This window comes from Hirundo rustica, chromosome 14 (assembly GCF_015227805.2).
Source record: "Hirundo rustica isolate bHirRus1 chromosome 14, bHirRus1.pri.v3, whole genome shotgun sequence".
In the NCBI taxonomy this organism is placed as follows: domain Eukaryota; kingdom Metazoa; phylum Chordata; class Aves; order Passeriformes; family Hirundinidae; genus Hirundo; species Hirundo rustica.
The window spans coordinates 3,209,973-3,219,629 of record NC_053463.1 but is presented as its reverse complement, the minus strand read 5'-3'; the positions used below and the strand labels follow the sequence as shown (position 1 = coordinate 3,219,629).

The window sequence follows — 9,657 nt, the reverse complement described above, 5'->3', positions numbered from 1 at the left end:
GGCGCGCGTGCCGGGCTCCCATTGGCGGAGCGGGCGGGCGGCGAGGTTTGAAACGCCGAGCGGCGGCGAGGGGCAGCGGGGCCGGAGCGGTGAGAGGGGCGGTCGGTGGTAGCTGCGCTTCCCTGTGCGTGCGGCCGGACCCCGCGTGGTGCTGGGGGGTGTGTGTGTGTGTGTGTGGGGAGAGGCGGCGTGGAGCTGCGCGTGGGTTTGGGGGTGTCCTGAGAGGTGGTTGGTGTATGCGTTAGGTCTGTTTGGTTCCGTGTGTTAAAGGGAGAGGTGTTCTCTGTGTCCGGGAGGTGGATTTGGATTCCTGGGTAGTGTCTGTGTGTGCACGGGCTGTGTCCGGGGTCCTGCGTGGTTTCCCCGTGTGCGGGGGGTGGGTATGTGTGCACATTTGCAAGCAGCACCCTGTGTGTAGGGAGCGTTCCACGTGGGGATTGATGAATGTGGCAGGGGGTTGCATGTGTGGGTCGCTGTAACATCGCCCTGACCTGTGCCCCTTTTCCCCCAGGTGTGAGGCACCATGGCACAAGCACTTGCCTCCCCAGGGCTGTTTTCTGACGATGAGGCTGCGGTCTCCCCTGTGCTCGAGTCCACAGCAGCAGGGTTCGGGGTTGACGTGCGCAAGGACCTGCTGCCGGAGTTCTCTGCCATCTCCCCAAACCTGGAGGGCTCGCAGGTGAGGTTGGAACTCTTCTGTCACAAATGGGGCAGCGTTTTCACCCATGGCTGCTGTTCTCTGTACAAAGCTGATGTGATGCAGAAACAACAGAACTCTTCAGAAGAGGCAGGAACAAAATTCTGCATTGAGGAGAGCAGTGGGCAGCAAGTGCCTCTTAGGGTGGTGCTTGGTTTTGTGTCAGGCTTTCAGCTTGTTGGTCTAATCCATTAGATAAACAAACAAACAAAATGCTGGTGTGCTTGGAAATGCCGAAGAAAGTTTCTGGCATTGCTGGTGATTTTGGGACCAGAGAAGTTCCTCAGCACTAGCAGCATAGCCAACATGTGTTTTCCATACTGTGGTTCCTGTGCAGTGTTCTGATGGGGGGTTGTGTGCTGCCTCTCTGGCTGCCACATTTAACTTGTGCTGATCCTTCCAGGCCGTAGCTGAAGACAATAATGGAAAAATAAGGGTCTACCTCAGAGTTCGACCTCTGAAATCTACAGAAGTGGAAAAGGGGGAAGACCAGGTGAGATACTGGATGAAGCAGAGTCTGAGCTGGCTTTGTGCCTGCCTGTTGTCTTTCGCTGTCCTCCTGTAAGCCACTGCAATGATGTCTTTCTTGTATTCTTTAGGGCTGTGTCTGTATTGAGAACTCAGAAACCCTTATTCTAAAAGCTCCAAAGAATTCCTTCACCATGCGGAGCACAGAGCGAGGAGTGGGACAAGCAGTGCACAGATTCTCCTTCACCCGGGTCCGTAGCTGAGACAAATGACCCATCTGGAAGTGATTTGAGCTTAAACCAGCCTTGCAGCTTGAAAAACAGTCTTATTCATATCCACTGACCCCAAGGCACTGCATGAACTCTGCAGTTTTGTACAATCCTTTCTACTTCATGTTTTAGTTGCTGTTTTATTTATTTATTTTTTCTTTCTAAGCTGTTTCTGACAATTCTTTTTTGGCAGTGAATGGCAAAATCATGTTCATGAGGTTCTAAACAGACTAGGGGCTGCAGTGACATGAAATGTTGATGGATTAAACAAATGAGCAGCTTATTTTTGCAGGGGTCTCAGCTGGAATTGCTGGTGGGTTTCTTGCTCATGGCTAGTGCAGGGAACAAAGGACTATGTAATATCACTTGAGCAACCATCAGCAAAGGACAGGAAAGATGTACATGAAGCCATTTTTTCTGTGTCTTGTTTGCAGATTTTTGGACCAGAGGTGGGACAGAAGTTGTTCTTTGATGAGACAATGAAACAGGTGGTAAAGGATGTGCTGAGTGGGCAGAACTGTCTGGTTTACACCTATGGCATCACCAATTCAGGGAAGACTCACACGATTCAGGGTAAGGGAAGCACCAGGTGCTGTGGGGCCTGTTAAAGGAGCCGTTTTCTGTCTTCTCCCTCTGAATCCTCAGCTCTGCTGCTGTTCTTTGTGCAGGCACCACCCAAGATGGGGGGATTCTGCCTCGCTCCTTGGCCACCATCTTCAACAGTGTGGGGGACCGGCTGTACCAGGCCATGGACCTGAAGCCTGCTCTGTCCAACGAGGTGACCTGGCTGGACAGCAGGCAGGTGCGGCAGGAGGAGACCAAGAAGCAGATGCTGCTGCAGGGGGGTCTCTGGGAGGTAAGCACGGGGCCTCTGGGGGTTCAATTGGTAAGGGGTGGTGTCACGCTACCTGCATCCTCCTGTTTGTTGTTTCCTTCAAGGAGGAGCTGCTAACGCCCCTGAAGAGGAGTCACAGCGCTGAATCCCAGCTCCAGGCCACCACCAGCGGCAGTTTTGACAGTGGAGTTGCTGGTCTGTCTTCGTCCAGCCAACTCACCAACCGTTCGGACTTCAGCCAGACAGAAGGTATTTCTGGAAGCCTGTGGTGTACTACCTGCTTCTTTTTGCTGGAGGATGGGGGAAGAAAAGGGTGATGATGGCTGTTTGGATGCTGTCTTGTGGGTAAGGGAGAAAGGTGCTGTATCCTCACAGATTTTCCCTTTGAAAGATGTCACGTCAGAAGAACTCTCTATAGATTTTGCCAATATCAGAAGAATTCACCTCTCTGTAATAACCAAGCCTTGTGAAATGAAAAATTACTCGACACTCACCCACTTCATTCAAGGAATGTGGTTATTGAGCAGCTGATTGCTGAGAGTTGGGGATTGCTGGGAAGCAGGATGCCAAAGTGACAGGCTGCCCTGAGCACTTGAGCTCTGACTATCAAACTCAGGAACTAACAACTACTTAGGTATCCAGAAGCATGGAGTGATTGAGATAACTGAAGTTTTAGTCCTTGTTATGCTGGAAAGAGTTTATGTCTGAAATATCTTGTAATTCTGGAGTCGAAATAGAGTATATAAAAGTCCTTAAGCAGAGCAGATGATACTGTTAAAGGAAACTTTAGGTTAAAGGAAACTTTAGGCTGTCTCACTGGGGATGGACATTAGAATAGATACAAACAGGAGGAGGTGAATAGAAGGATTTGTTTCTAGGGTGGTTTTGCTTGCTAAAGAAAGTATCTTGCTCTAGAACTAAACTGTTCCAGTTGGACTCAGGAAAAGCTGCAGTCATGATTTGGTATTCTTTTTTTTTTTTTTTTCCTCTTTTTCCCCAGAACCAGACCCCTGCTGGGCTGACTTGGATCGTGTTTCACTCACCAGCACAGGAGATGTGCAGTTCTCCATCTGGGTCTCCTTCTTTGAGATCTACAACGAGTTAATCTATGACTTGTTAGAACCAGCTGTACCTGGGCAGAACCGCAAGCGGCAAACTCTGCGGCTCTGCGAGGACCAGACTGGCAACCCCTACGTGAAAGGTAGAGTTACCTGCCAGAGAGCTTTAGTGGCCTGCCAGGAGGGCTTTAGGATTGAGTGGGTGCATTGCTCAGCAGTGATGTGCTGGAGAGCCCCACAGAGAGCTCTGATGTCGGGATTACAGGATTGTCAAACTTCTTGATGTCAAGGATGTGCAATGGTGAAGCTGGGGCTGAGTTTTCTGCCAGTCTCCCAGCTGCAGTGCCCAATGCGTGCTTGCTTTCCAGATCTGAACTGGATCAATGTCCAGGATGCCGATGAGGCCTGGAAGCTCCTGAAACTGGGTCGGAAAAACCAGAGTTTTGCGAGCACCCACATGAACCAGAACTCCAGTCGTAGGTCTGAAGGGAGAGGGATTGTTTAGGCAGAAATACAATTCTGAGAGGCTTTTAAAGTTTGCTTTTTTTCCCCCCCCTAATATTTGAGTATTTCTTTACAGTCACAGTGTGTTCTCCATTCGGATTCTGCACTTGAAAAGAGGTGGCAGTGAAGTTGTTCCAAAAATCAGCGAGTAAGTTTTGTGGTTTTTAGGATTTGGGTGTAATCTTAACATTCCTGTTTCTTTGGTTGAGGACCTGGGGTATGGGAAGTACCTCGATGATGGTGTTGTTGAGAGTACTTGGAAGGACTTAAGTGCTCTCAGTCTTCAGTCTTGGAACTGACAGGAGTTTGAGGAGTACTGCAAGGTACAACTCAAGGTAATTCTCAGACTCTTTAAATGAAGGCAAATGTGAGTGTCCTTCCCCTTGCAGCAGGGCTGATTTGAGTGCTGCAGGTGCCTGTTGCTGGGATGTATTTATCTGGAAAGTGGCTGTTCTGAGGACTGGTAAAGAATCTCTGAAGTTGGCACTTCAAAGCTCATTTTGCTGTATGCCTATACTTAAGGCAGGCCCTTGCACCCATCAACAGCCCAGGCACCCCAAAAGAATGGTCTGTGCCCTTATGGGGAAGGTGGCTGTAGGCTGTCTGAACTGTAAACCTGCTGTGACAGGACAAACCCCGTGAGTGACGTGAATATCCCTGTGTTTCCCTCAGGCTGTCCCTGTGTGACCTGGCGGGGTCTGAGCGCTGCAAGGACCAGAAAAGCGGGGACCGAATGAAAGAAGCCAACAACATCAACACCTCCCTGCACACCCTGGGCCGCTGCATCGCCGCCCTCCGCCAGAACCAGCAGGCCAGGTGAGCATCCACACCTCCAGAGGGAGGGTGTGGGGTTTTATGTTTTGCTTTCGCAGCTGACTGCGGGCTCTCCCACAGGACAAAGCAGGCGGTGGTTCCGTTCCGGGACAGCAAACTGACCCGCGTGTTCCAGGGCTTCTTCACCGGGCGCGGGCGCTCCTGCATGATCGTCAACATCAACCAGTGTGCGTCCACCTACGATGAGACTCTGTACGTAGCCAAGTTCTCAGCCATTGCCAGCCAGGTGAGTAACACACACCAGGATCGTGGCATGGTCAGGCTAGCTTGGGTTTCTCCTGCTTCTGTGGGATTCCCAAATGTCCCTTCTCCACAAAGAGAGGGAGCATGCTTGTACACCTTCCCTATGCTTCTCCAGTGGTTATTGCCTCCAGAGTATTTCCAGATTCTGCTAAGCTGAAAGGGCTGACAGGTTGCAGAGAGGGGCTGTGTTTAAAGACTACACAACTTTCAGGCTTTGCAGGCTGATAATGGTGGGTTTTTTTCCCCTTCAGCTTGTTCAGGCACCCCCCACAAAGCTGGGACTTCCATCCTTACAATCCATCATCAAAGAACACAACAGGCGAACCAGCCAGGGTCCAGAGGCAGAGCCAGAGGAAGATGTGGAATCAGAAGAAGACACTGAGGATGAGGCAGATGTCTCCATGTATGAGAAGAAGGTGGGTTGTGATTTGTTTTACAGCCTTTATGTGGATGCAAGGTCAAGAACGTGTCTGTTAGTTTTGGCCTGGCAGCTGGGATTGGAGCTCAGCACTATGCCAAGAGAGATGACACAGAACTCAGAAGGATATAGGATCCAGGAAATTGGGAATCCATGACGTTCTGCAGTTGGTCTAAATCTGACACACATGCTGAATTTGGAAGCACTTTGTCATCTCTGGAATAGTGGCAGTAACAGTGCAGGTGCAGACCTGTAATTCCTTCTCTGCAAGGGAACTATGGAAAACATACAGAACAGGAGGCTAAATGGGGAAAAAACAAACTTCCTAGATACTCAAAGCAGACAGCTGGGATATAGCTGAAAGATCAAGATGAAGTCATATCCCTACAGAGATTCAAGCTGTCATGTGTCAAGGTAGCAAACCCAGGCAACTTTTCCTTCCAAGTGACTAAACCCTTAAATCTAGATCACTGCATCCTGCAGACATGGGATCACTTAGTTTCCTCCAGGTCTTAACTCTGTTGTGCAGTGTGGGCAGTGGAGCTGCGTCCCTCTTGCAGGACTTGCTGCGGGTGGTCGAAGCTGCACGAGAGCTGCTGGTGCAGGAGCGGCAGAAGAAGCTGCAGCTTGAGATGCGCCTGCGCGAGGAGATCTGCAATGAGATGCTGGAGCACATGCAACAGAAGGAGCAGTGGTGGAGGTACAGCCTGTGCTGGTCACCCTCCCTCTGCTCAGGATGAGCTGCAGCACCAAGAACTGCCAGATCCTGACGTGGAATTGGTTGTTGTCTTTGTAGCCAACACGTGGATGCTCAGAGAGAGCAGCTGGAGGAACTGTATGAGGGTAAAATGACCATCCTGAAGGAGTTACTGACTGACCACTACCAGGAGAAGATGCAGGTTTGTTCAGGGCAATGCAATGACATCAGGAAGGCGGCAGTGGGTTGGGAGGGGACTCTGGGTACTTGAATCCAAGAAGATCTTTATGCAGTGAAAGAAAATATTTTCCTTTGAGGTATTTTTGGTGATATTATTTTATCTCTTGATCCACAATTCTTGCTTCTTGTCTCCTACTTTATGTAGCCCACTAGGCTTCCTAATTTTGAACACTCAGTCTGGAAGTTACTGTACAACCATCCTGACTTGTCTATTTGTTCAACATACTCTTTTCATTAGTGGCTTGATTTGGTCTCTTCAGATTCACAGAAATTGTGCGAATTTCTCTTCTTGCTCTTAGTTGTGATGACGTGCATGGACCTGTCTGTATTTTCATGCCTATGGTATTTGAGTGATCTCTGGGACTTGTTTGCAGACTGCTCTGAAGATACCAACTCTCAGAACAATCCCTCTTCTTTAGAGCCTGTACGAAAGCAGTTTAGGCTCCCAGGAAGTGGGTTTGCTTTATTCACTTAAAATGACCTTAAAGGCTGGGTTCAATGTGTGAAGTGTGGGATTGAGAAATCCTCCAGGAATAAAGACATAGAAAGTTCCAGACAAGTTGTGCTACAAAAAATCTTGTTGACTATCTGAACAAACTCCCTTTCTCAGGAGCGTGACGAGGAGATCTTGGAGCTCAAAGCTGCTCTGCAGGAGACCAAACAAAAACTGGAGAGCTTGGATACCAAACAAAAGGACTCAGAGCAAAGCGTACGTCGATCCAAGCGAGTGGCCACCTCATCTGCTCTGCAGCAGGAGCTGGCAGACACCAAAGCCAGGCTGGAGCAGTGTCAAAAGGAGTTGAATTCCACAAGCACAGGTATGGCAGCAATGCTGCACCGGTTCTGAACCATGCTGAGAGATCCTTGTGCAGGGTTAGTGAGACCTTCTTCAGGACACATTGGATTCAAACACCCTGAAAACATTTGAGTTGTAGGTGACAGGAATAATGTGCTGGATGCAGAGTTTCACTTCATTTTCACAGGAAAATGGACTTCAGGGCAGGATAATCTCTCCATTCAAATTCTTAAGTCCCTTTGTCTAAGTGAATGGGAGAAGCCTGGAATGTCTGTGCCTCTCTGCACAAACTCAAAAGGTTTTTCCAGCTTGCCTGTGGCAGCTTGTCTCAAGGGAAGTCCTGAACTTCAGCAGCACTGAAAGCTGACCGATGTCCTGTTGCTCACTACTTTTTGTCTGTTCCTAGAGTTGCGCAAGTACCAGAAATTAGTGGAGCCACCTCCCTCTGCTAAACCCATTACCATGGATGTGGACAGGAAGCTGGAGGATGGACAGAAGGTAACTCCAGTTCTGTGGTACAGAAAAGAACATTTGCAGGGCAAAGTGGTTGCCAGCTTAAACAGTGTTTGGGGCTGCTGTTTCCAGGTTTTTAAACAAATGAAATGGGTTTGTTGAACTTGCAGGAATTGCTGAAGGCTGTGGTGTCTGTGATCACTCAGATGAGATCCTGCCCCAGTGCTGCATGTCTGAATTACCTTGGAGTGGCTTTGTTTGCAGAGCAGGGCCAAAAGCAGCTGTTGCATTAAACCACTCTCTTCTAGAACGTCAGACTGCTGCGTTCAGAGTTACAAAAGATTGGGGAGTCTCTCCAGGCTGCAGAGCGGGCGTGCTGCCACAGCACAGGGGCAGGGAAGCTGCGAGAAGCCCTGGGCACGTGTGATGACATCCTGGCAAGACAGGTGACGTGTCTGCTTTGGTGTGGGTTTCACGGGGGAGAGGGGTTCAGTCTGTGTGCTTTGCCATAGTCAGAGCAACCCAAGTTCTTGCTGCTGCAAACAAAAATGATTTATTTGCTAGTATGTACTGTGTATTTTGTGAAGGGAGCTCTACTGCTGATTTTTTTCAATGGCTGAGTCAGCTGTGTATTTACCTCTCCACAGGAGACCCAAATTGTTCCTTTCAGTTAACTGGCAGCCTGCACTTAAAATAGGAGAAATCAGAGTTCCCATTTCCTTATCCACTCCATCACAGTTGCTATGGCAGCATATTTGCAGCAGGATGGAGTCAGCTTTGTCCCACCCTTTCCGTTCCTATGTGTTACTGAACCACTACACTGTTGACAATAGAAGCTTTTATGCATGGTCTTATTTAGAAGAGTTAGTGAATTTTGGCAAAAGGCAGTTTATCCTCCTCAGCTGACAGCAACCAGGAGTTAAGACAACTTGTCATGGCACCTGATGGGAGCCTACAAGAAAGCTGGAGAGGAACTTCTTGTAAGATCAGAGAATGACAAGGGGGAATAGCTTCACACTGAGGTTTAGATTAGATATTAGGAAAAAAAATTCTTTAATGTGAGAGCACTGAAGCACTGAAAACCCATTTCCTAGAGAAGCTGTGGCTGCTCCATCCCTGGAAGTGTTTAAGGCCAGGTTGGATGGGGCTTGGAGCAAGCTGGTCTAGTAAAAGCTGTCCCTGCCCACGACAGAGAACAAGAGTATCTTTAAGGTCTGTCCTTTTATATCTTCTTATATAAATACATCTTGCCCTGCCTCCCTCAGGACCAGACCCTGGCAGAGCTGCAGAACAACATGATGCTGGTGAAGCTGGACCTGCGCAAGAAGGCGGCCTGCATCGCTGAGCAGTACCACACGGTGCAGAAGCTGCAGGCGCCGCCAACGTCCGCCCTCAAGAAACGCTTCTGCGCCAACAGGGAAAACCTGCAGCCCAATCAGCCTCCTGGCAAAAAGCCCTTCCTGCACAACATCCTGACACGTTCAGCCACCCGTCCTGTGGCTGCCAGAGGGTGGCAACTCCGTTCAGTTGCTCTGTGACTTTTCAAAAGGAGGTGCCTGCCCTGCTACTACTGGAACAGGTGGCAAATCCAATATGATAGCCTCTGGTTTTCATTGTGCGCTTGTTTATTGTTATCGTAGCTGCTTGAGAACTTATGTAAACATCTCTGCATATGTATGTTTAAACTTTCAATCAATACCAAAGTGGACAAAGTGACCTTATGTAATTTAAACACTACACCGAGGAAAGTCTTTAACTGTAAAACAATGCAGATGATCGAAGTTGTTTAACAAAAGGACAAGATAAAGACGTGTTCTTGTCTGTTGGCACACAATTCAAAAAATAAGTTCACAAGTTTCTCCTTGAACGATACTTTGCCTTCCTTGAATTATAATCCTTTATTGAAGTATACGCGTTCTAGGCCAGGGCTGTTCTCTTTGATCCTGGCTTGCAAATCTGGCTCCAAGCGTGACACGGACATCGAACTGAGCAAGAGAAACAGTAAAGGGGTTACGTCAAACAAGCACCAGAAGGGAAAACAAGATGGACAATGCATCTGGTTAAACTTCCTACATTGCCAAAAGAGATCTTTTTAAACATCTCATCAAGGAAGCAGGCTCGCAGACCAAGGCACACAAATCCCTG

The 9,657-nt window shown here is 48.8% G+C and overlaps 2 protein-coding genes across 3 annotated transcripts in view; one reads left to right on the top strand and one right to left on the bottom strand.

Moving 5' to 3' along the window:
• The first annotated feature begins 24 nt into the window (after positions 1 to 24).
• Positions 25 to 9,193, top strand: KIF20A (kinesin family member 20A). The gene is made up of 19 exons (XM_040078059.2): positions 25 to 124; positions 512 to 679; positions 1,101 to 1,190; positions 1,297 to 1,416; positions 1,869 to 2,007; positions 2,103 to 2,290; positions 2,374 to 2,518; positions 3,270 to 3,470; positions 3,696 to 3,807; positions 3,908 to 3,979; positions 4,504 to 4,647; positions 4,726 to 4,891; positions 5,160 to 5,324; positions 5,887 to 6,026; positions 6,123 to 6,225; positions 6,874 to 7,081; positions 7,466 to 7,557; positions 7,821 to 7,958; positions 8,778 to 9,193. The coding sequence occupies exons 2-19, from the start codon at positions 524 to 526 to the stop codon at positions 9,048 to 9,050; spliced, it is 2,652 nt and encodes an 883-aa protein (XP_039933993.1). The 5' UTR covers positions 25 to 124; positions 512 to 523; the 3' UTR covers positions 9,051 to 9,193.
• Positions 9,117 to 9,657, bottom strand: part of SFXN1 (sideroflexin 1) — a 40,289-nt gene continuing 39,748 nt past the window's right edge. For both annotated transcript variants that reach the window (XM_040078063.2, XM_040078062.1), the window contains exon 12: positions 9,117 to 9,497. In XM_040078063.2, coding sequence (XP_039933997.1) covers positions 9,401 to 9,497 — 97 coding nt within the window. In that variant the 3' untranslated portion in view covers positions 9,117 to 9,400. The remainder of the gene's footprint in view (positions 9,498 to 9,657) is intronic.

What these genes read in the sequence shown, in the direction of transcription:
- KIF20A (XM_040078059.2), top strand. Translation starts at nt 524, where the DNA reads ATGGCACAAGCACTTGCCTCCCCAGGGCTGTTTTCTGACGATGAGGCT. An exon ending in GAAGACTCACACGATTCAGG is followed by an intron (nt 2,008 to 2,102) that starts GTAAGGGAAGCA and finishes TTCTTTGTGCAG; the next exon opens with GCACCACCCAAGATGGGGGG. An exon ending in CAGAAGGAGCAGTGGTGGAG is followed by an intron (nt 6,027 to 6,122) that starts GTACAGCCTGTG and finishes TTGTCTTTGTAG; the next exon opens with CCAACACGTGGATGCTCAGA.